Below are 26,891 nucleotides of genomic sequence, written 5' to 3'. Positions count from 1 at the left end.
TTAGAAATATTTAAAGTAATTCATATTTTATTTTTCTCTTAACTTCTAAAAATTAGATGCTATTTTATCTATACTCAAATTGTTCAACAAGGAAATACGGATAGGCGGTGCCTTGCTTGCAGATTATTCTTCCTGGTGTAATTTTGTTACGGGGAGAGCTGCCGAACTGGGCAGAATATCGACCAAAATCCAAAATGGATAGCCAAGGAAGGAAAGTCGTAGTGTGTGATAATGGCACAGGAGTAAGTACTTATGTGATTTTGCTCAGTATTTTATTGTCTTTTGTACGAATTGGAATGTAAAGCGCCGTATAAATTTGTGAACTTGAAACAGGAAGTGAACTGAGGTGGAGAGGGTAAGCTCTGCCAGAGCGAGGGTATGAGGCGGCCACCGACGCGCGACAGGCGGGCCACCGGGGGACCAGTACAGTGATAGCTGGCTTTTAGATTAACCTCTCATCCTAAACGACCCTCTGCATTACATTGCAATAAGGCACCTTTCACATTAGTTACAAGGCTAGGAATCGGCCGGCTAGCTACTGGAGATCAAAACGACCAAACTGTCCCTTCTAACCACTAAAATTACACTGAATTTAAGGCAATCCAGCTCATCCAGGGCCAATGGCCAAGGCAAAAGGGGAACTGGTAGTTTACAAATTGTACGTAGGGACCACTGTTGACACACTGGTGGTAACGTTAGTGGTAGTGTTATGACCTGACATTCCATACAAACAATACAATTACACATCGATGTTTTAGGTTTTACAGAAATGCAAGTGGCCCAATGTTCGACATCTTAAATAGAATTTATCATATGAAAATCAGATGTACACCAAGCCATGAAATGTGATCAATTTTCCGTAGAGTGATACTTTATATAGACATGAACAGTGTTTAAATCAGTTGAATTTTTTGTTTTCTTGAAAAAATCTCGCATTTTAATAACTTTTCGCGTTCCCGATTTTCCCATTGTAGTAGCGGCTTCGATTTGCCCATCATCGTGAGTAGAGAGCTCGCTAGCGCTGAGCCAGCGCGCGGCCTGCTCGGCATCCGCGGCATCCGCGGACAGTCATAAATTCCACAACACCCATAGCGACTCCCGCGGCAGCAACCGCGAAGCTCTCCACGGGCTCCGATCGGGCAGCCAATTTCACTGAAACAGGCATTGCAAGGTCCGTTTCGTGTACCGTTCTTACCACATGCGCTTACTTGCGGTCGATAAATATTCCTTTCAAAAAATCAGAAAACACTTCAATTTTGAGAAAAGTGAAGTTTCGATACTGCCATATTTTGCCCAATGTGGATTAAGTACATAATACACCAAAGGTCACGACAAATAACATTGTGCGAAATTTCGACTTCGCGTGCTGAACAATTCGTCCTCCTCGGGCTACTAGCGGTAGGTAGTGACGCAAACCCACGTACAGGAAGGCAAAAGTAGTTCAGGTTTGTGATTCGAACACATTGTTTGGCATACGGCCGTATTACTTTTGAAAAGAGTGATATCAGTGCACCCCTATCATAACTGCTACAGCTAGCGATCATCGCGAATGGGCTCAGAAGTTGAGCACTGCGTGTGTAGAAAGCGATGCACATGTGCGAGAGCGCCATCTAGTGCTGAATGACGAACGCTATCTTAAATTGCAGAAGCAAAATAGCGTGCATGATCCGAACGCTTGTGCTGCAACCATCGTTCGAATGCCTGTGACTATTGTTCGGCACCGGGTGACCGTGGTTCGACATTCGCGACGTACCACCCCGTGCGCTCGTCCTGCCTATGTGAATGTATTAGTGCGCGTGCCACGCGTGGGTGAAACTGTATACATAGTAGTTTTAGTACATCGCACTACAAGAGCGCGTTACTCCGTGTACTCCACGCTGTGCGAGAGATTCAACGCATACACAACACGTTGCGATCGAACCATGGTGATACCGCAAATTCTGGCACGGGTGGCATGCAAAATATAAATACCGCGTAAACGCTCAAATTATCTCAGAAACGGCTGCCATCATGGCTGTACATGTAGGTATACACGCTGTACAGATTCAATGCAGATAAACGGACTAGTAACTTCGAAACTTGGAATGAAACGAGTCTATATGTGTTGCTATGCAACTTTACTTACCCGTTACTTACCCATTGAACTGCTTACGCGAGTTGACCTGGGAGGGTCGCGACAATGATTTCGGGGGTCCGGCGACGTGGCCCACTTTTGTGCTCTTCGGAACACGTGTGGAGGTAGTTGCATAGTTTGAATTCTGCACTTGATATGCGCCATTTTTTATTCATGAATTTCAGTTAATTTTTATTTGTAAGAGTGGTCTATTCATGGAACCCTGTCGAATCAAGGGCCATTTGCTTTATTCTGATACATTTCAGCTTCTCAGCAATGCCACTGAGAACCAGCTTTGCCAATCAATAATGAAAGAATACGTGCATTTACGGTTCTTGTGTCGCATGGCATGGCATGATGGGACAGGATTTCATATCTCTAGTACGCTAGCACAGCGACAATCGAAATGCAGTGTAAACTCTCATCAATCTCACACTCGAGCTCGGCAAAGTATACTCGTACAAAGTGCATCAATATCAAATCATTTTCTTACCTTCCAAATACAATAAAATTGTTTGAAAATGAGTTTGCAAATACTAAATAAATCTCCGCTGAAAAAAATGAGTTGCATGCGTGGTTCACATGTACGTCACACAACCGATTGCCCTTCATACAGCCATGCAAGCTCACCCCTCGCACAGCCGTACGGAGGAGTTATACATGTAACGACATCCTCAGGACCGGCAGATTTCTTTCGTAATGAGGGATTATCGAAATTTCGTTACATTATATAACCGAACAAATAAACAATAAGAATACATAGACTGGATAATACTGCGGCCTGAATCTTTATTTCGTGTAACTGGAATTTCGTTATAACCATGTTCGTTATAATGGGAGTGCACTGTATCAACATCAACTTTCATGTTGCCGCTCAAAAACAACTCACTCTTTGCAAGTCCCTTACAAAGAATTTAGCCATCTAATATGTGATATCTTTCAAGTATCCAGGGAGCTAAAAGATCACTAAATGATTATTGCAAGTTGAAAGAAACTGCTTGAGATTATTATTTTATTTTCGCCTACCTACAAAAAATTCAGAGACTTTCTAGATTTACAATTTAACCCGTACCATGAAAGTAAAAAATATTGCCCACTTGATTCATGCATTGTATGTGTGCATGCGTGTGCTGGGGGAATTTCAAGGAAATTCACTCGCTTATGACTGCATTTGATAGTATTTCTGTATACTCAGAATTACCTGAATTACATACGATGACGCCCAGTAAGTTGTAAACTTGTAGAGGGCCATTCAAAGGATTTGTACGCAGTTTATCAAAAATATACAAAGATATCTACAATTGCATGTGCACTTGGTTAACATGGAATTCTGAAAAAAAGAAGAAGAAGAAGAAATCACTGCCAGATATTCCTCACTTTAATGCTGAGTTCCCCAATATTATATAATGCTCACATACACTGTAGAGGTTTCACAACATCCAGTTGTCCCCCCCCCCCCCCCCCCCCCCCCCACTGTGATCACTTGTGCAAATGATAACTGTGCAATCTTCACCACACAATCTGCATAGGAATGAGCCAAGTTTCTTCCCCCTTTCCACAGAAAGACTTTTTTTTTTGCCAGTGGTCAATATCACACATTCTACAATATAAACCTGATCCTCCTAAGTTGTGAGTTACTTCTCTAACATTAACAAGATTCAGGTGATTCTACTGTCCGATATTTAAGTGGGGCTTGAGAAACATGCATGATTTATCTGATAGAACAAGAGGGGTTCTGCGCAATGAGGAAGTGCAGATTACATGGAACTGATGTGCATGAAGGCTGAAGCACCAGAAAGTAAAAACATCCCATCAAGAATTGATAAACAGCATGTCCTGCATTTGTGTTTGTTTTGATACTGGTATTGTACTAATGTAAGATAACCCATTCTTCTGAAGTACTGCACCACTAAATTGTTCTTGAAATATAATTGTACAGCCTGTTATGTCCTATGCAATTACACCAGATGACGTGGAGGTTCTGCATTCTGCTAGTTCTGTTGGTTACTTCCTCAACTTGCAAAAGATTTAGGGTGGGGTAGGTTAGGGATAGGAGTAAAGATGAAAGTTTTAGAGGATAATTCAGAAAATATACTCAAAACTTGATTTATTCCTTTTATTTGCTAGTTCGCTGAACTCAAGTGTACATGATGTAGCTGAACTGTAAATCAGAAATTAAACAGTATTATGTCAAGGAATACTGAAATTACATATAATACAAATTATGTACAGGTGTGGGTATTATGTACAGTGTACAATAGATCCAATGTCATTTATATGTACATGTACCTGTATATTAAAGTTACATAAGTACAACATGTACACCTCAAAAAACATACAATTGTATCATTCACATCATCCAAAAAAAAATAAATAAATAAATCATGTCAAGGAGAGAGGACTAAAAATGGAATATGTCACAATGTAGAAATATGTTTTTCATTTCACACTGTGTGATACCAGTGTAAACTTGAACATACCAAATAAGCAATTTACTAGTATTAATTTTTTTTTTTTTATGCGTTGAACATGTCTGTTTTGTCCACATGAATTTGCACTGGTGTTTGACAGTCATAGAAAGCATGAAGTTGCAACTTGTGTGAGTTTGTCTTGCTGGACTGAGCAGGGAAAGCTGGATCATCCAAAAAAAATTTTACTTTTCCATTAGTTCATGTCATAATATTGTAGGTAGGGTAAATACATTGGAAGTGAACATACAGAATTATAGTTTATTCACAATGCACTGTACATATCGAATTTTGTTTTTTTCAATATCCCATTGCAGTTCGTCAAGTGTGGTTTTGCCGGCACCAACTTTCCTTCCCATATATTTCCATCACTGGTGGGACGTCCCATCATCAGATCTTCAGCCAAAGTAGGAGATATAGAAATCAAGGTAAGTGGCAGAGTACATGAGAAAGCATGTGAATGATGCCAAGAAATTATGAATTGGATTTTCCTTTTCCATATACAATGTAAGTGTCTGTCTCAAAATAGGCCAGCAGATAGCATTTCAGTAATTGTTGACTGCTTCTGTGGCATCTTAAGATACACATATTTCTGGAAAATGCATCTCCACAACATTTTCATGTTGACCAATAGATACTATGTAGTTAAAAAATCAGGCAAACATAATTCGAATAGTAGAGGACTTGTTAAAATCAGAGACAAAAACTTTCAGAAATTCAAAGTTCCTCAAGATTTCTCTTAACTGGTGGTATTTTGCAGCCACTTCTGCAAAGTGAAATTGGTTTTATAATACACAAAAATATTGTCAAACTTAGGTTCGTGGTCAATACATGTATTTTAGCGAAAGATATTCATGTATAGGTTAAAGAGAGACTTTTAAGATGATATTGTCATCACCTGCCTTTTCTCTGTGTGGTTTGTGAAAAAAAAATAAAAGAATTTTAAAATTCCACGTAGACATCTACAAGTCTTATTTTACATTGAAGGTTTGATTTTCATAAAACCTGTAGATACATTGTATCATGTCCATTTCACCAACTCTCAGTATCAAAGTCAACGTGAAAATGGTGTGGACTTCGTGCTATAGATCGATTTGAAGATGATTCCTGTGTTTGTATGACATGTTTGAACTGATTTACTGACAAGGTTTAAACAGGTCTTGGGTACAGTGTGGCTTTCTTCTGTAAATGACCCATGAAAATACTGTATGTGACCTGTTGTGTGTAATAGTAATTAATGGATGCACCTGTAATCTGAGGGAAGAAAGGACAGCTAGTATGAGAAGGAGTAAAATGTTGACAAACAAGCAGTATTTCAAATTGTATTTCTTCTTGTCACTTTTTCCACAGATGTTTGGATGTTTAAAAGTTTACTCTAGTTCTACATTCTTCACAATATGTGTTTTGTATCTTGTACATTTCTTTAGAATGGAATAACAGTGGGATAGGTATCTTTCCAGAAATTCATGCTGTTATAACTTTTGTGCTCTGATAAAGTCTTGTCTGTCATCAAACATCATAAAATCATCCCTTGATTTCTTCATGATTTCTTAACCAACTCTTGTTGCTATTATTTCTCATCACTTTCAGCTTAATAAGGTATAGTTACTTGGTTTATTTTGTTTGGTTTTCTGTTTGATTTGTTTTTCTTGGTGTTTTTTTTTTTGTGTGGTGTTGGAACAATCTCTTTTCATAGCATTATTGTTGTCTGTCTTTTTTTTTTTTTTTTTTTGTTGCTGTCAATGATGTCTCCTTTCTTTTCTTTTTTTTAAATGCTGTTTGTAATATTGGACATATCCCCTTGTTGCTGTCCCATGCTCACTGAACATTATTTTGCCAGTTGGCACTACAGTTGTTCAAAATACGGTTCATTTCATTTGCAGTATTTTATATACACTTGTATCCCTTGAATATAATCTTCCTTGTAAATGAGTAGATTTCAATACTACATACTGTAATGTATGACTGGGTCTAAGCATGTGTCATCATTTGGTGTTCGTTGCTTTTAAATGCATGAAGCCGTTGGTCGAATTGAATGTGTAAGCATGCCAATGTCAACAAATTGTTCTGGGTGTAAACCGATATGCACTTGTCTGAATTGCTTGAAAACAAATTGTTGGACAGTGTGCTCGACCCTTGTAAACTAAGTACATGGCAGCTATCTCTTTATTATCTCATTTTTGTGGATACAAGTATACATTTACATGTAAGTACATACATTTTACCATCCGTTACGGTTTCCTCTTCTTGAAGATGGCGCCCTGCCCAAATTTGACCTGAACAAGTAATAAGAATGTATTCAATATGACCTCATTTCCCATCACATGTCTAGACAAAGAGGGGTGGTCAACAGCATGACCACATCTCTTTCTAGATATTCTTGTTTTTTCTTCTTCTTTTCTTATGCAACATATATCTTGTCCTATTTCATTTAGATGTTTTATCGTGTTTTCATTTCATCTATTTCAGAACAGGTCTATTATTATTTTTCAGATTGTGAGACATACAAAGTATACCCATGCTGTAAATCATTAACAAAACAAAATGTTACGAAGATACATTATGCATCTCATGAAAGAATATATTTGGACATTATGTATGCTTAATCCGATTGTATTGGCCTACACAGTTATAGTCATCATGTTTTCAACCTTCCCTGTCGATGGCATTGAAAAGTTGAAGAGGGCATTTTGGTTTGTTTGTTCATGGTTATTTTGCATTTGAAAGTTTTACCCGACATCCGGAGTCAGACTTTTTAATACAAGGAAGTACACTGTGTAAATGGCACTAAAAATAGTTGTGTGACTCATATTTTGAGTGCTTGTTAAATATACATTGTACAGGTATGTACAGTGTATATTGCTACACTTGAATCATTAGCTGATCATTCCCCGACAAAACCTTCTTTCCTCCTGTATTTCACTTTGGCTGAAATCTGAACTGTCCTTTAATCATACTTTATTTTCATTGTGCATTTGAAGGTTATTTGAAGTTCCATTACTTGTCTTAGCATAATCTTGTTTGCTATAGACTTTTGACAGTGCCTGATAAATGATTGTTTCAGACCAAATTCAATCACATCGTTCAGTTTGGTGCAATTTAATTCTCCATTACCATGAGCAGAAGTTTATTGGGAACAGGGAAAAGGGAACAAGCAATTTACCTACAAAATTTGCCAATTGTATTTTTCTGAAACCCAAGGGCTTCACAGATTTCTTTGAATAACTTATATTTAGATAATTATCTTTTTGTGCAAGTGAAAGGTGAGAGTAAAACTTGGCATAATTTACTGATCCAATTTCATAGTTTGAATGTACAGAGGTACACTACCCTCCACCCCCCCCCCACAAAAAAAAAAAAAAAAGAAAGAGAAGAAGAGTTTGACAAGAAGACAAGATTCTGAAGTGCAAAATTGTAACAACACTATTTGCTTACACGAATGTATTGCAATCATAATGGAATGATCTCTATGTACATGTACATACCTGCACATCAATTGGATGACTGTTCTGAGTCTTGGAAGCAACATGTATGGCATGTTCATGAACAGTTGCTACTGTACCTCATTTACAATTGTATAGCACGTGGTACAGTCACTACATTAATGTATGAAATAAATTTTAACAGTTGATTGTGTTTTAGCAATGTTGATATTTTGGTATTTATTCAAACATGTCAAAGGTAAGAATAAAAAAAAAAAAAGAAATATGTAAGCCAAGTTTAAATAGTGATCCACGTACAGTTGTAACTGTTTGCTGCTCAGTTTCAGACCAGCCATGATTGCTAATGATATTATTTTTTTTAATACTGTATTTGCCTAATACAGAACCCATGTACATTTGTAAGAGGAAGTTGTAATATGTTTTGCTCCTGTAAAGCAATACACAAGCCTGCACAACATGATAGCCTTACAGTCGTATGTCTTTTCTTCTCTGTTCCCCTCCCCCCTTTTTTTTCACTATCAGAACAGTCACTTGTCCTGCTCTGAAGTTTTGCCCTTTTTAACAGCTTACAATGTGCATGAGTTTCAGTCTAGTGGAGTTTTCTAATAGTGTGCTGTGATTTATTGCTGTAATATTCTGCAATGTGCAAATCTTCAGATTTTTATTCTGTTGGCGTGATTTTTGGTTCTCCCTGCACAAGTGTTTGCTTCCTCTTTTAATTAATTGTTAATTGCAACCAGTTTTATAGTAACCAACACTTCCCTGTAATGCTGTATTATATATGTACGCAATTTTATCTCATACAAGACTTGTATATTTTACTTTTGTATACACAAACGACATACATGTACTTATGTCAGTGGGAAAATAGATGCATGTGGATGCCCTACAAACTACATGATTGTACAAAATCGTCCACTGTGGCTGGCATACCACGAGTATACACAAATTACAGGCCTACTGATTATTTTTAACATACATGTGTGCAGTATTGTACATACAATGTAGCGAGGAAGTGTAACCTTGTCATCAAAATTCATTTTGAAGAGTCTGATGTCAACGGTTTCTAGGAAATGCCAAGCTATTTAAACAAAGAAGCCTTAAGCATTGTATTGGATAATGACTCTTTAAATACGAGGCTGTTGTAAAGAAAACATGTGTAGTGAGAATGCGGTGTAGCTTCTTTCCTTTTATCAATTTTAATTTAAAACATCCAAAGCATATCGAGGAATATACACTGTATATTCTAGCAATTTTACTGTCAATGATGTGAAGAAAAAAAAATTTAGATCAGAAATAAATGTACTACAGTAGTGTACAAGAGTGACAGGAAAGGTCTGTCTTTATGCTAAATTGTAATAGAATTATGTGGTATTTTGCCCTTTCAAATGTGAATTTTTATGACGTTGGGTAGGAGTATTTGACCAGTGATTGGCATGTTATTTTCTTTTTTTATGCCTCCGCAACGAAGTGGCCGGAGGCATTATGTTTTCGGGTCGTCCGTCCGTCCGTCCGTACGTCCGTCCGTACGTCCGTCCGTCCCGTTTTGTTTTTGTCGATATCTCAAGAACCGTGTGGTGGTTTTACATCAAACTTGGTATGAGGGTATATCCTTGGGGGATGATACTTTGTGTGGATTTTAGGGTCACTGGGTCAAAGGTCAAAGGTCACAGGTTATTTTGTGAAAAAAATTTGAAATTTCATGTTTTTCTCCATATCTTGCAAATGGTTCAAGGTATCTTCATGGAACTTAGTATATATGCTTGTACCGATGGGCAATGATTATCTAGGGAAGTTGGGGGTCATGGGTCAAAGGTCAGGGGGTCAAAGGTCAAGGTCAACTCCTCAAAATATCAGTACTTACCTTTAAAATGCAATATGCCTGAAGGTTTTTTTTTTTTTTTAACTTGATGTATGGCATGTATTACCCAATATATATTTTGGGGGAAGTTTCTTGCCGAAAGGTCAAAGGTCAAAAGGTAAAAGGTCAAGTGAAAGTGCTAAATTGCACTTTTTCCTCCATATCTCGAAAGTAACTCAAGGTATCATCATGAAACTTACATATTTATGCATGTTCAACCTAACAGTGATTCCCTTTGGAACTGTGAGGTCAAAGGTCAAAGGCCAGGTTTAGATAATGCTATTTTCCCATTTGATACTGAAATTATGCTTTTTCTCAATACCTTGAAAATTACTCAATGCATAAACTTATAAAAGGGTCAAAAGTCAAGTAAAAATCATCAGTTCCCCAAATACCTGCACTCTGACATTTTAATCATTCATCCAATTGAACCTAGTTCTAGGAAAGTGAACATTCAGCTCATTTGTGTCAAACCTGTCATTTTAATATTTTGCCACTTGTGTGAAACTGTCATCACACATTGTCAAGACATTGTACTATAGACCTATTAGGAGAACCATGCATTATGGCGGAGGCATATCAGTAGCCGTAGCGATATATCTAGTTTTAGGGTGTCTTTTTTTATGGTTTAGCTACAAAGACAAAACACATGTAAAAAGATGCATCAGGGCAATGAAAACAACATGAAAGTTACTTTGTGCCTGTAAAGCTTGTGCCTTTAAAGCTTAGTAGATTTAATTTCAACCAGCCTCGAAAGAGAATAAGTTCCACCCAAGATTTGTTCTACCAGTGAGCTGTTTGAAGATTCCTTGAAGATACATGTACAATTGTACTTAGGTTTCTCAGCTATGAAAAGCACATCATGTGTAAGCTGGCTCTACATTAGGAAAGAGAATATTTCAGATTGAAAAAAATGTAATACATACAAATACAGGCCATTTAGAGGAGAAGAGTATTATAAGAATTATGTTTGAAAAAATTAATTAGAATTGTAGATGCATGTAGCATATCCTCACAATTACAATCCATTCAAACAGTTTCCGCTATACAAGTGAGGACATTACAATGTATTTGCAGATGTTTTGTATGTAAATGTAAGTTGTGGCTTGTTTATAAATGAGGAAGTCCAGCGCCACGCATACAGACATCTTACAGTACATGTGCGGAGACAACCAAAGGGGTGAAAAAGTATATCCTGAGATTTTTTTAATGTTTCATGTTTTTCACTTCACTGAAATTATATGACATTTGTTAAACAGGAAAACCTTTCATTCCTGGGTGAATTCGATTTTTTAAAATGAGCTGTATGTAATACTCACGACTCCTCTTCTTTCCGATCACTCAGGACTTGATGGTTGGAGATGAGGCCAGCCAGCTCCGATCAATGCTTGAGGTCAACTACCCGATGGAAAATGGGATCGTGAGGAACTGGGACGACATGAAACATGTATGGGACTACACATTCGGCGAGCAGCGGCTAAACATCAACCCGCGGGAGTGCAAGCTCCTGCTGACAGAACCGCCCATGAATCCCAACAAGAACAGGGAAAAGATGGTTGAAGTGAGTACCAGTATACACGGTTTGGGCAGGGCTCGACATTAGCAGTGGCCCAGGGCTACTAAAAATTTATACCGGGCCACCAAATTTCTAAACAGGTAAACTTTTGGTGGCCTGATCAGGCAACAAAGTTTTAGAGTGGATTGTTATACATATCCTTTTATTTCGGGCAACCAACATGTCAAATTTAAAGATTATAATGGTCTTAATGGGCCACCAGAGAAAAAAAAAGATTAATGTAAAGCCCTGGTTAAGGCATAGACCAGCTAATACAAACATGAATCTGTCCATCTCAAGACATTTGCTCTGTAACCATAAATGTGTAGAAAGGATTCCTGGAGATAGGATCATGTGAAACATGTGTCCCAGTAATGTAGTGTGTTACAGTGCACTCCCGTTATAATGAACACGGTTATAACGAAATTTCGTTATAACGAAGTAAATCTTCTGGTCCCAAAATTATCACCATTAAAGTCTATGGTAAAAAATTTGCTTATAACGAACACGGTTACAGCGAAATTTCCGTTATAACGAAGTCTTTTCCGAGCGCCACAGACAAAGAAAAACAAAAGAAATGTGCTCCGTTATAACGAAATGCGAATTGCTTTCGAAAATTCGTAGCGGAACAAGCATTTATAGCTTCTCTGCATGGGTGAACGCTTCACACCACTGTGTGTTCGCTCTTTGTGTCACGCACAGTTTCTGAGGGGAACTTGCGTTTATTATTGTGATACAATTATCCCATCACATTTCACATAGCTTTCCAGTGTATGATAAGTATTCAGCAAACAGAATATATGTGGTTTTCTTGTTTTCGTTATATATTGTATTTGTTCGGTTGTAACGAAATTTCGTTATAACGAAAGAAAACTGCCGATCCCGAGCATTTCGTTATAACGGGAGTGCACTGTATACTGCTCTTACAGTATTTGCCAAATGCAGAATGGGGCTCTTAAAAAGAACTTGAGTCATTTGCAGCTTCTTAGGACAGCCAACGTTTGCAGGATGTTACATCTCTCGGTATTATGGTCATAGTTGAATAAGTCTTGACAAAATAAACTCTTTTCAGTAGGCAGCAAAATATTGGCAATGTGAGCAAAGAAGATGGACGCAGATTCAAGGAGTGCTCATTCTGCACTACCCCCTTGATACTTGAATAGAAATTCTCTACTTGCGGTTTGGGTGCAAAGTGTCATCCTCAGTTTCTTTTTCCTTAATTAATCTCTGCTCTTTAAAAGAAGAAGAAGAAAAAAGAAACAAATAGAATTATGTATAATGAATAAGCAAACACTAAACTGAACTTACACCGTAGCTCTTGTTGTTTTATCTTTGTTTTTCCATCAAGTTCTTATATAGTGTGTACCTGTCCTTAGTGAATGATTGCATGTTCATGTAAGTTTAGATGCAAGGATTTTGTTACTTCACTTTCTAAAAGTGCCACACTCTTCACCTCGGCCGCGTCTAGTCCTTCATGTGCAAGTTTCGGGTCAAACTCCGGCCTTGACGAGACTGTATGGTCGGCCCATGGCTGTGTAGTCTCTCGAAGCTCTTTAATCAAAGCAGTTCCTGCTTAATTTATACAGTAAACATTTGGAAAGAGAAAGATTTGCTGGAAGTGATCAGTCTGTGAAAGTGAATGCCGGCAAGGCATGTAGGCAGCTCTCGGGCCTTGCCCTGCCGTATGTCTAATGTGATTTACTTCCTGCTACTCTCGCAGACACAGAATGAGGAAGTGCTTGGCAAGAAAAAAAGAAATAAAAATAGGTGTGAAGAGCCCTGATTTACAGTGTGTTCCATCTATGTGTGTAGCATGTGTAGCTTCAGTATGATGATATGGTGACTAGAGCATGGTACTGTTACAGGGAACTTGACATGATTTTTGCTGTCGCATCAATAGTGATAATACATGTACATTGGTCTATTCAGTCTTGTTTGGTGTACATGCATATGTTTCGTTTTTTAATTATGTTCTAAAATTTAATGGTCTGCGATGTTTGTCTAGAACAGAGAGTCCAAGTGTTACTTTTTTGCAGCATTTTTTGAAAAAAAAAATAATAATAATATTGCAGGTTTTTTCCCACAATGTGTTGCTGTACACATTGTATCTGTTGCAGGAAAGGTAAAAATTATGTTTTTCCAATTAAAAAAAAAACATATCAGGCCTCAGAATACTGCAATGCTACTTACAAGGATGGCATCACTGATGATAATTCTGATTTATTGTTCCCAAGGAATGTTAGGTCATTTGTCATTCTTCAGTAATGTGTTGTAGTTCTTTTTTGTTATAGTGATATAAAAAATAGTGATGTTTCTCACAAACTATTGATTATCTTCAGTGCGTATTGTATGCTATACACTGACCATACATTTTCTGAGCATGCACTGTATCATTGTTCCCCAACTGGTACTTCTAAGAAAATGTTATGAGTGCTGAAATTTGCAATTGAAAACCGCTGCAAAGGCGTGAGGGATAAGTATTACCATTTTAAGGGAAAACTTAGCAATGTCTGTCTTGAAAATGATTTACATTGCATCTCTGTTTACTGGAAGCAAAATTTTTGCAAGTTGTCATGTTCACATACATATCAGTGGACTTGCAAAATTTTTAACAACAACAACAACAAAATCACTGCACCTGATCTTACAGTAAATAATTATTCATGTACATTGTTAAATATGTGGCTTGTGTAGATACAAAGCAGTACATAAGGATGACTTCCTTTTTACTCCCGAAAATCAATGAGGAGTTAATTATTTAATCCTCTAAGAAGTTCTGAATGTACCTGCTTTACATATCTTTCATTTCTTTTTAGATAGAGTATACACACATACGGATATATATATAATATGTATACATATATATATATATATATATATATATATATACTCCTAGATGGGTCATTTGGAAGACATTTCCATTTGTTTTATATGCAAATTTATCATTACATGTTCAATGGCAGTTTACGCAATGGAGACACGAAAATTGTCTCCTTAAGGACCAGTTGTCTCCCTAATGAAGACACTTCCCCCCAATATGTCTCCTTAAGGTGCCAACTAGGGATATATATATATATATATATATATATATATATATGTCGTTTATACATATATATATTATATATACATATATATATATATATATATATATATATATATATATATATATATATATATATACATATATATATATACATATATTTTTTATATTCAATACTTGCATTTGTCTTTGTTTTTTAAGAAAAATGCAAACTTTATACTGTTTCTTTTTTTCATCTTCCTGCGGCAGGTCATGTTTGAAAACTATCAATTTAGTGGACTCTTCATTGCAATCCAGGCAGTGCTAACTCTGTATGCTCAAGGTGAGTTGGATTGACAGGGGAACCATCGGTTCTTTACTCACATGAGTAGACATGATAACCACAGTAGTATGGCATCACTTTGGAGGGGGAACATCAGGAAAAAGTACATGCGTGGAGGAATATTGAAAGAATACATGTTTTGACACATGAGGAGTGTGTGTGTGTGGGGGGGGGGGGGATAGGGGAATGATTTCTGAAACCTTTATCATTGCTTAGGAATCCAAATTTTACCATTTTGGAGGGGAGGGGCATGCATTACACAAATGGTATGAAAGAGCTAAGACAGACATGCCTAATATTTTACTGTAAAGCTAGAAATATTTGTTGCATGAAACTTGCGAATTGGAGCCAACGTCCTTTTCTGCCGCATGAAACTTGCATGAATTGTCACTGGCATTCAATGCACTATGTAGACAAAACCTTTTACGTCCGTTTTTGGTACTTTCCAAAAACTTGGCTCCTTGCAAAATTTGCAAGTTTCATGCATGCAAAAAAAAAAAAAAAATATCTTGGTTTTACAGTACACCACTTTTGCAATCAGTTTGGGCCATGTTTTTAGAAAACGTGGGAGTGTGTTTTGTTAATTGCCAACTTTGAAATTACCAAAAGGATGATATCTCAGTTTTGCTGCCAAACTGTACAAGAAATCTTACACCTGTCGTCTTGGCATCACACAGGTCTACTAACTGGTGTGGTAGTAGACTCTGGCGATGGTGTCACTCACATCTGTCCCGTCTACGAGGGTTTCGCCCTCCCGCATCTCACCAGGAGGTTGGACATCGCCGGGCGGGACATCACCAGGTACCTCATCAAGGTGAGTTCAGGGAGGACCACTGTGGCAGGGGAGGATTGGGGGGGAAGCCCCAAGCAAGTTATGTCTGTTTTCCTTGAGGCTTTAAAACATCTGTTAAAAGGGTCCGTTGTCACTTGGTGTGATACCAGTTGGTCAAAATTCCAAATTGTCTAGTATAATTGTCTGATTGTCTGATAATTGTCTAGTATCAGTGCAGCTGAACCCATTCATCTATACAGAACGAGAGGATGTTGGATTAGACCAAACAGATATTGACAAAGTCAGTAGTGCCCTGAAAGTAAGATATATTGTGAAATCATCACTCTCTGCCTGCTTTTCAATAATTTAACTTATATGCCATCAAGGAATATTTTTGTATGAACTTCAAACACAACAGTGAAAATTTGATCAAAATTGGATTAAAGATGAGGAAGTTAGGAATTTTTTTATGGGTTTGCTAATGTTTGCAGAACAGGTAAACAGTTAATATGAATGAGCAAATGAGTGAGCTTATGATGTCAATACCTCACAATTTTCCATTGATCATGTACCACCCAAAAAAAAAAAGACAAAAATTACATTTTTCTGCCATAAAAGTGTTAAATATTGTGTTATTCCTGGCTGAACAACTTTAAAATTGCAATCAGTCTGATATCTTAGGATTTGAGACTCTGGCCTTATTGTATTTGAAGCGAAAAACTGAAAATAGCAAGATTCTATGTACGAACTACAGTATATGGCAAGTTGTGAGGTGATGACATCATAAACTCATTATTGCATATTCATATTGACAGTTCAAGAATTGTTTTTGTAAAAACAAAGGTGAAACTTCAAAATTTCTTAACATCCCCAATTTTTCTCCAATTTTGATGAAATTTTCACTGTTGTGCTTGCGACATTTTACTCTTTCTTTCCAAACTAATTTGTAATTGGCCTTGAATTCCCCTTTAATTAAAGGAGAGGTGTCTGATGAATTAAGCTCAAACTATTGGAGTGCATTGATTGAAACTGAGAGTATGTTTTGTTTTTATTGCACACAGCTGCTGCTCCTGAGGGGGTATGCCTTCAACCACTCTGCTGACTTTGAGACTGTCCGCAAGATGAAGGAGAAGCTGTGCTATGTTGGGTAAGGCCATGTCTACAATTTATTGTGCTTAGTTACATGAACCGTGTAATGGCAAATGTTGTTATTCAAAATCATGAAATGTTTTTATCATTGTCATTTATATGACATAATCTAATCATTGTCATTTGTGTGACATAATCACAGAGATAAACTTGGATTCAGGAGATGCTTTCTTAAGAGAGAAAAGAAAAAGTTTGAACTATGAAGATAGATAACATCAGAAAATAGAAAAGTACTCGGAGAGCATAGACCTCCGCCAAGCAGCTCATTTTCACCCATACGAGCATAGTGAGAATTGCTAAATTTCCCAATATAGAAGCCTTTTGTTTACGTCACACAGCTTCCTTTATGGTGTGTGGCGCCTTGAGCAGAATACGTGCTTTAGTGCGCATGAGCAAACCTCAGATACGCGCAACTTGAACTTCCAAGTTCATTGACCCTGTTTGCCAAACGATCAAAAATCCTTCAAAAAGCCATAAAAATTCTTGGATCACTATCACAGTTTAATCATCTGTTCCTTGTGTCATTATCAACTTTTCCTTCAAGTTTCATTCAAATCTGTTCACAGTTTTTGTCCCCGCCGAACGAGTTCGAGCAGGGGACTATGAAACGGGCTCCGTACGTGTGTGTGTCCGTCCGTCCGTCCGTCCGTGCGTCTGTCCGTCCGTGCGTCCGTCCGTGTGTGCGTCCGTGTGTGATCAAAATGTTCAATTTGCTACTTCTCTGTCATTTATGAGCCAATTTTGATTCTGTTTGCTTTATATGATAGCACTACATGGGAGCTTTAAAACTTGTACACAGAATTTCAGTTGTGACCTTTGACCTTGACCTTTGGCCTATATTGTACATTTTGCTACAAAATGCTACTCCTTCGCCATTTCTAACCCAATTTCGATTCCGTTTGCTTTATGTGATGGCACTAGGTGAGGGCTTCAAAACTTCTACACAGAATTTTGACCTTTGACTTCTTTGACCTTTGACCTTGATTTTTGACCTATATTGTACATTTTGCTACAAAATTCTACTCCTTCGCCATTTCTAACCCGATTTCGATTCCGTTTGCTTTATATGATGGCACTAGTTGAGGGCTTCAAAACTTCTACACAGAATTTTGACCTTTGACCTTGATTTTTGACCTATATTGTGCATTTTGCTACAAAATGCTACTCCTTCGCCATTTCTAACCCGATTTCGATTCCGTTTGCTTTATGTGATAGCACTAGGTGAGGGCTTCAAAACTTCTACACAGAATTTTGACCTTTGTCTTCTTTGACCTTTGACCTTGATTTTTGACCTATATTGTACATTGACTACAAAATGCTACTCCTTCGCCATTTCTAACCCAATTTTGATTCCATTTGCTTTATGTGATGGCACTAGGTGAGGGCTTCAAAACTTCTACACAGAATTTTGACCTTTGACTTCTTTGACCTTTGACCTTGATTTTTTACCTATATTGCACATTTTGTTACAAAATGCTACTTCCGGCGGGGACAAAAATTACGCACCGCGTAATTTCTACTTTTCCTTGTTTTAGTTATTTTGCAAACAGACAAACAAATCAACGCCAATTAAAACATAACCTTCCTTGGCGGAGGTAATTGTCATTTTATTCCTCTAAAGTTGATATCTAGATTATATTCCCTTTTTCATGTAGAGTTTAGTAATTGCAAGTTCATGATATATAGGTATTTCAAAGAGGACATAATTTGTATTTTTGTCAGCTTCAGCTCTTATTAGTGTGATGTACTCCTTTGTCACAGGAGGCATGTATTACTAATAAACTTACTATTTCAATCTAGTACAGGTTTACAGCAAAGAGTCTAATGAATATAAATTCGCAATATTTTGTTGGTTAATCTGCAGCTACAATGTTGAGCAAGAGCAGATCTTGGCAAATGAGACCACAGTACTGGTTGAAAACTATACGGTGAGTGAACAGATTTTGTGTGTGTTTTTCTGTCTTTCTGTCTTTACCATAGCAGAACAAACATACGTGTCAGAAATATCACTTTAGAGTAAAAAGTTTTCAACCATATTGTTGATTGATTATCTAAACACACCTACCTAATTTGTAATGTTTGTGCAATCAAATGCACTTACACTGCTGGATTTGGGATTTTTATTTGACATGCAAGTCTGTTATATTTTTTTGGTTGTTCATATTCTTAGCCCTTGCTCTGTGCAGACATGAGGATGACCTTTCTATTTTCCCAGACAATCATTTGTGGGGAATAAACTGAATACCTCTAAGAAGTTCTGAATGTTTGCTGCAAGGAAGAAAGATTACCTAAGTGAACTTAAGTGTACAAGAATAGTTCATGAAATTCTGATTTTGTTCAAGTATATTTGATCTTGCCGTGTCTGTCTTTGTTCCAAATGAGAAGGGGAAAAAAATGACCATTCTGGTTTTAATGTTTTGCCATCAACATAATTGATGTTTCAAATTCCTGTTGAATTAATTTAAAGCACTGTATGAGGTGCAGAAAAAGTTTGTATACGGTGTAATTCCGATTAATCCATTAACACTTCTGTACCTTTTTTTTTTTTTTTTATTAACACAAGGCTTGACATTCACTTTTCTCTCTGGTTGCCCCTTCAGCCCACTAGAATTTTTAAATCTGAGATTTTGGTGGCCCAAAACAGAAATGTTAGTGACCTAAAATAAACATAATCCATTTTTAGTCTCAGTTGCCGAATTGGGCCACAAAAAGATAAATTTCATGGCCCAACACCAATTCTTAGTGGGCCCAGGCCACAGGGTCACCAGTAAAGTTGAGCTCGGTATCATTATTCCGTTTTTTTCCCCCTCAGTTGAAGAGGAAGAGAAACTTCTTGTTGAACTGTGTTAAAAATCTGCCTGTGACACCATGGCCTGAATTCACGAAGGTGGTACAATCTTGTCCATGGACAAAGACCATAGTATTTTTATGGGGCACCAAGTGTCGCATGGCCTATTTCATTATGAAATCAGTCATTTCATCGACGAAATTACCATTTCATTAACGAAATGATCGTGATGAAATGTGCATTTCATGATGAAATGTTGTCATTTCATTTCGTCCAACGAAATGACTGATTTCGTAACAAAATAGGACATGCGACACTTGGCACCCCATAAAAAACTATGGTCTTTGTCCGTGGATTAAACCATGGACAAGATTGTACCACCTTCATGAATTCGGGGCCCATGAGTCAGCCTTCAGTTTTCAAGTGTTTGTGTAGGCCAGAATAGATATTCACATAATATGTGTTACATTTAATATATTGTGATGAATGTTCCTGCCTTACTTCTAGCTTCCTGATGGCCGTGTGATCAAGGTCGGAGGGGAGCGGTTTGGTGCCCCTGAAGCCCTCTTCCAGCCCCATCTCATCAACCTGGAGGGAGTGGGCATTTCAGAACTTCTTTTCAACACCATCCAGGTTAGACCACACCCTTTTCTGTAATGATGGACTCCAAGCAGTCTTTTTTTTTTTTTTGCATGCAGCGAAAGCCGGTGGAGGCTTTTTTGTCTGTAGCCACACTATCCACAACACTATTGCCGCTGTTTTTAGCTCTTTAGCCATTATCATTAGCCATTATAGCCATTATCAGGTTGTTGTTGTTTTTTTTCCAATCTTTTTAAGCTACTGCTTTTGGATGGAATGAAAATAGAACTCCTATGCCCTTGCCGGCTGTGTCAATATTCTGTCCAAGTTAATGTTTGTAATGGGCTGTAGAAAGCGTCACAACATTGGGGATTATTGTAATGGGTAATTATGATAATTGTTGGCACAATAATGGTTTCCATGACTGCAAGCAATGGCTTGCCTTACGATCACCGTAATAAATGTCTAATTGCATTTTTCCTCTGCCCTACAATTCATTGATCTGACATGCAATAGGCGGCCGACCTTGATACCAGGCCCGAGTTCTACAAACACATCGTTCTCTCGGGTGGGTCCACCATGTACCCAGGATTCCCCTCTCGGCTGGAGAGGGAGATTAAGCAGCTTTACCTTGAGAGAGTATTGAAGGGTGACACGTCAAGATTATCGGTAAGTTCTACTCGTAGCTATTACCCTATCATTTATTTATTTATTTTGTCAAGCTTCATTTATCTACCCTGTGAAAACTGCCATCAAAGCTACAAAATTATGCCTTCACGCCCTTTGCAGTGTATTTAAGATAAAGAAATTCTGGAGACCTACCCTGTTCTTCACAGGAGAGTCACATCAGTTCTTTCCTACTACCAAACAACACCAATGTGTATTAAGACTTTGAAAGTAACCTTCATGATTGTTTGTCGATCATTAAGTGATTGTCTTGATCTGCAAAGTATTAAAAGTCACCAGAACTTGTCCTCTTCAGGAGCTTTGGAGTTGCATGTGGCCTTGATATCCTTTGATTTGATAAGCCACGTCCTGATTTGGTGACACCTTGCTGATACTTTGGTGATGAAGAATATAATGCTGGTTTTAGGGATTCCGCTAATTGAAAATTCCTCTTGGCTGAGATTTATTTCTCGGATGTCACTGATGAAATGGTTGCAGTAAGTTACTGTGTTTTGTTTTGTTTGTTTGTTTGTTTTTTATTTGCATGTGTTTGACAATGAAGCATTAAATGTAGCAGTGCAACGTACAGTAGTTTTTAATCTCCCATCGCTGTAATTTTTCTGCAAATATTGTCCATATTTCTGGATAACAAAGAAACACTTTGTGCACCTGGGCATAATACAGTGTATTACCACTTCAACTATCATGCAACATGTAGTTTAGTTCTACTTTGTTTTTAGATGTATATAGTTAGTTCACCCCAACTGTTTGAGTTATCCCTTCACAAACTTCCTAGCCCAAGAAACAGAATGTTTTGAAGTCACCTCTTTACAGGCATCTGTTACAATTCTTTCTTTATTATCTTGTTAATTTTTTTTCTAACTCTCCGACATCCACCCCCAGAAATTCAAGTTGAGGATTGAGGACCCTCCCCGCCGTAAGCACATGGTGTTCCTTGGTGGAGCCGTGCTGGCCGACATCATGAAAGACAAGGACTCGTTCTGGATCAGCCGGCAGGAGTACGAGGAGAAGGGACTCCGCTGTCTGGAGAAGCTAGGAGTCAGCCCAAAATGAGGTCGAGTCGAGACGGTCGGACAGACAGACAGACATACAGTCCAGCCAAGCCTATCGCAATGAGCGAGTGTAGAAAGGAGGAAAAAACACAGGATGGACAAAAAGAGGATAGAATATTTAACAGAAAGGAACCACAGAGAAAACACACAAAAAGGGGCTCTTCAGAGTCATTTATCACCTTTCAGGTCCATGGGATTTGATGAATTTCATGTGATGAGAATAAATGCACAGCAGAGATCAGTGGAAGGTCTTAAAGATTAGTTTTGTTCTGTTTGCAAGGGTATTATTAGGTCATCAGCATAGAGGCCAAAGAGCATGAACTTTGTACAAATATATGAACTCTTTTGCTTCTCAACTGATGACAATCTCTTTTCAACTGTCTCTGAGATTGTTAGTGATTCTTATGTCGATTAATGCATTACATTACAGTTTGATTTGTGATATTTTTTATGGCATGTGAGGGTGGCAATTACACACATTGCTGTTGAGAAGGGATGCATACTCACCCACAAAGCAGTGATCCCTTGCTTTGCCCATCTTGCAGGAAAGGTTGAGAGAAGCACAAAACATCTTTGCTCAAGGAGAACGAAGGGATGGTTTTCCCCCGTGTATGGTCACAAAAAAAAAAAAAAACTCCGATGTGCATGTCACATTGACGTTCGTCATTCTTCAAACAGTCTTCGGCGTCGGGCTCTGACGCTGATCCTCTCTTTCAGTGAGCGTTGTAGGGGAAGTTCATAATGTTCTTGCCACCCTTGCATTGATTATAGGCACACGACGCATCGTGCCACACATGTTCAGCATTCCATGAATAACGTTTGTTCGGGAGTGTGGGAAGATTTTGAAACTCTATTTACTGTTTTTTTCATGTCAGCATCGCTGGGAATTTATTTGTTACTTCCATTGTGTGAGACTCTGTTGTACAGTAGGCAGTTGTAGCTCTGTGGCAGTGCCTGAAACCATTGAGACACGATATGTATGACAAGAAAAGAAATTGCCTGTCTTGGTTTGCTTCTCTAGACGCTCCTTTTTTGCTGTGGGCTCGATGGATCTTATAGCTCTATTTTATTATACAAACATGCTAGTGCATTCACACAAACTTCTGTTGGAAAGATGTCAAAAAGTGACTTGTAATTTTGCAGTTTCATTTTGGTTTTGTTGGATGAAAACCACAAAATGAACAATTTCTTGTTTCTCTGCATAAAAGAATAATAGTGTGGATAGATCACAAGATAGCACTTACGATAATTGCGAATGATGATTGGTAATGCTCACTTTACTCGGTGTAGAAGTTACGTGGACAGAGCATATTTATGTAGGAATATTTACCAGAGCCAGGCTGTTTGGGGGAGACTTGAAAGAAATAGACAGCTGTAGCGCCCTCTGTTGTTCTTGTGTCTCACAAGGTTTGTGAAACACTCCACTGCAGTGATCTAGAAGAGGGTCAAACTTTTGCTTCCTTGCATTTTTGCTGTACAGATTGTAAAAAAAAAAAAAAAAAAAACCAAACAAACAAATACACAAAAAGCTACTTTTCTCACGTGCACTCGGAGTGATGCATTTTCACCAAAGATGGCGGGCATTGGAGTTTTTGTATTTAAAGAAAAGGATATGGCTTCTCTTATTTCTCTTCAGTTTCATGTACATGTGTGAATCTGCAATTTGCCACGTTTTTTAAAGGCAGCACTTTCTGCTGAGGACAAGATGTGAAAATGATATGTGCAAGGCAAAATATTGTGAGTCCGGTGTAATGGAAACCTTTGAACATTTAAATCTATGCATTGTCTGTAATTGTTTCACATGTCTATTGAGTCGTATGGTAGTAACTATGTTCATACAGAGAGATAATCTTGATTTTTTTTTTCTTTTGATTGGTGAATCAATGAATTTATAGCTGTGAATCAATGCATGTGAGCAAATTCATGGTTGAAATGCCCCCCCCCCCCCCATGTAAATTGTAGAAGTTGGAATTATGTATGTTTTGATACCTGGGAATTCTACTATTAAAAGAACCCCCCCCCCTCAAAAAACCCTAAACAAACAAGCAAAACAAAACAAATGTCATCAGATCAAAAGAAAAAAGGAATTTGCTCAAGAATTGCTGTATCTGAGATATGTATGAGGGACATCTTTGAAACATTACTCAAGTTTATATAGCCACGTTGGTGGTGAGTCTTTATGGGACTTGGGTAGTAGAAGATAGTCAGGTCATCATCTTAGATGAGATTTGATATCGCACAGGTATGGATGAGAGGGACATGTAATTCTTTATCTAGGCATTCCTTTGTGTGTCTTTGCTGTAATCACCAGTCCCATACATACGATCTCATGTTTCCCCTTGTCTCTGGGGCTGCTACACAAAATTTATTGTGTGACCCTCCCCTGCCTTTTGTGGCTATGGCATATACTGTGAAATACTATGTAAAGCAAGTGATTTTCGTGGCATGAAATTTTCATGAATTTTTTTGACAGCATGACATTTTCACGAATTGCCAACTGGCAATCAATGCATATTTTGTGAATGCAGACAGGAACTTTTATGTCCATTTTAATTTTGCATATCTTTGCTTTCGCAAAATTTGCAAAATCAAAATGTATGCGAACATTTCTGGTCTTACAAGCATATGCATGGATTGCTCAGCTTGTTGGAGATACCTAAGGATAAAGTCTATTTCCTCCGTCCACAGTTTGGCAGAGGGATGGAGGGAGATAAGAAGTACAAATATCTGTAATCGTGTTAGGGTGGAGACTTTGACAGGGAAAGAGATCAAAGATTGTTGTTAGTAGAGAAAATACAGTCAACCTCGCCTAAGTCGACATCACACAAGTCACAAAGTTGGCTAAGTTGAAGAAAAACTTTTATCTTGGATGAATATAAACATGTGTTTATTCTATTGTGAATGAAATTCACGTAAGTCGAGTGCTTGGTCCCTTTGGATTCAGCTTAGGCGAGGTTGACTGTTTATTCAAACAATGACCATCATTGGCACTGCGTTCCATATGTGGGGAGGAAGAATTATGCATACTACCTACTGCATTTTTCAATGTATACATCTGTCCTGTCTGTCGTGATTTCAGTCAGCTGTTTCTCTACTGTGAGCCTCGCCGCTAGTGCTGTGTACACATTTATCCATACTTGCAGGTGCTTGAATTGTTATCACCAAGTGCAACAACTGTGTACCAGGCTACATGTGGTGTGTACCAGTGAGCTGGCCTTGTGCGACACGTTTTCCTCAACAATAATAACAAAAGGTGTTTTGAAATGTATTTTGGTGCAGCCTAGTCGTGAATAAGGCAAGATATCCACACTATATTATGGACTTCTTTTGTAAAGGTTCTCATCAGGTAATTCTAAAGATCATTTACACTCCCTTCATGCTATATTTACTACTTGCCAAATCATCTGTAATGGTAATTCCCGGCAGTATTGCGTGGAATTTCTCATCAGCAGAACCTTCTTTCATTCTTATATCTCTCTACATGATGAGAAATTTTCACCAAACCATGGATTAGATTATACTCAAGTGATAATTGTGTGGCATTTTAGTACAAAGATAGTAAATCTTTATGAAATAAATGTAAATCTTTTGCTATATATTTTGCACATAGATTGTTTATTTGTAAAGTGTCTTTCCCTGCAAAATGGGGAAAATGTAGATTATGACAAATTCCTTTTGCTCTTCCCTCTTATTTTTCCCTTTTCCTTTTCAGCATATTACAGATTTGTTTTGTGTGTATTTGTTCTTGATTTTTGTCTCGAGATCATATATGGTGTTTTTATACATTATTGATTTTTACTCTAAAGTATTATGCTAGGAGTGAAATGTGCCTTCACCAGTGGCGAGAGGAATCCAGTGGTGTAGGTAGAAAGAAGATTTGGTATTGTATCAGGTTTATTAACACGAGCTTGATGCTCTGTACAACATCACCATAGCCACCAAGCAAGGAAAATTTGAGGGGGAAAAAAAAGGAGAAGGTTAATTACACTACCAAACAAATTACTTCATTATGTAGTATAGTTACCTCTGTCCTTGTAAGATCATGTAGAATATTATTCATATTGCAGAAGTATATTAATGATTAAAAAAAAAAAAGAGAAAGAAAAGAAAAGCAGTAAATTACCTAGAACCAACATGAGTTTCATTTTGTGTTGGTGTATTTTTGCATGTATGAGTGCATCTTTGTTAGTGTGTGTTTGTGTTTGAGTTTGGGTTTGTGTCGGAGCAACAGATTGCATTTTAGGAACAGCATTTTTGTATGGAACTTTGTGTTATGAAATAATGGAGCAGATCCTATTCGGATGATTGGTTGAGAGCACACATATGACCAGGTATTCATTTTGCGTAGCATGTAATTTTACTTATGATTGGTCATTAGCGAGTTATAGTGTCATTTTTTTTAATTTAATTGCGATGAGGGTGATTTCTCAAATGACAAGGAACTGTATCATTTTATAAAGTAAATAACACATTTTGTTTGGTCCTAAGTATAATTACCCAATATCTGTACCTTCAAAACAGTCCAAATGCCCTCAGCTATCACCTTAATGTGCGTGTTAGACTGTTAACAAAGGTACCTTGAGTGGGTGATTCTAGCTAATGCTCTGGCTGATGTGTATCATTCGCATATTAATCTCCATGTAATGATAATGATACATGTAGTAATACAACGCACTTGATAATGTGCCATAACTCAGTGTCACTATTCTGAGGCACAGAGGGGTACATAGAATAATGAACCAACACAAATTGATACATATGTTTCAGTAATTAATTATATGTAAAAGACAAAAAATATGTTTTCAAAGCTGTCTGCAATACAATATTATGAGCCTTGATTGCATACTATGGAGGACATCAAATTCCACAAAACAGGAGCAAATGCAACAAATGCTCTATTTCCAACTTATGATTTGATTTGTTGTGGAAACAACATACCTCTCTAATGAGATCAGAGATTTATAGAGGGGAGATTTATTCAGAAATTAAATCAACTACAGTCAATACTGAAGAACCAGCCATTAACAGCTTTCCAGGTCAAAAACAAACAAACAAACAAAAA

At 37.6% G+C, this 26,891-nt stretch overlaps 1 protein-coding gene and 1 non-coding gene across 2 annotated transcripts; both read left to right on the top strand.

The window, feature by feature from the left end:
• Positions 1-117: 117 nt before the first annotated feature.
• LOC140235987 (actin-related protein 2) lies at positions 118-25,967 on the top strand. Its single transcript, XM_072315977.1, has 10 exons — positions 118-242; positions 4,899-5,009; positions 11,231-11,446; positions 14,730-14,802; positions 15,480-15,616; positions 16,636-16,721; positions 18,588-18,651; positions 20,019-20,144; positions 20,607-20,759; positions 21,660-25,967. Exons 1-10 carry the CDS (start codon positions 195-197, stop codon positions 21,828-21,830), a joined length of 1,185 nt encoding a protein of 394 aa, XP_072172078.1. The 5' UTR covers positions 118-194; the 3' UTR covers positions 21,831-25,967.
• On the top strand, positions 14,149-14,224 carry LOC140237542 (small nucleolar RNA SNORD61). Its single transcript, XR_011901852.1, has one exon. It is a non-coding gene; the product is annotated as a small nucleolar RNA SNORD61 (small nucleolar RNA).
• Positions 25,968-26,891: the final 924 nt, after the last annotated feature.

Source organism: Diadema setosum, chromosome 1 (assembly GCF_964275005.1).
Source record: "Diadema setosum chromosome 1, eeDiaSeto1, whole genome shotgun sequence".
Lineage (NCBI taxonomy): Eukaryota > Metazoa > Echinodermata > Echinoidea > Diadematoida > Diadematidae > Diadema > Diadema setosum.
Note: the sequence above shows the minus strand (reverse complement) of the source record. Positions and strands in the feature narration are given on the sequence as shown.

What these genes read in the sequence shown, in the direction of transcription:
- LOC140235987 (XM_072315977.1), top strand. Translation starts at nt 195, where the DNA reads ATGGATAGCCAAGGAAGGAAAGTCGTAGTGTGTGATAATGGCACAGGA. An exon ending in GCTAACTCTGTATGCTCAAG is followed by an intron (nt 14,803 to 15,479) that starts GTGAGTTGGATT and finishes GGCATCACACAG; the next exon opens with GTCTACTAACTGGTGTGGTA. An exon ending in GTGACACGTCAAGATTATCG is followed by an intron (nt 20,760 to 21,659) that starts GTAAGTTCTACT and finishes ATCCACCCCCAG; the next exon opens with AAATTCAAGTTGAGGATTGA.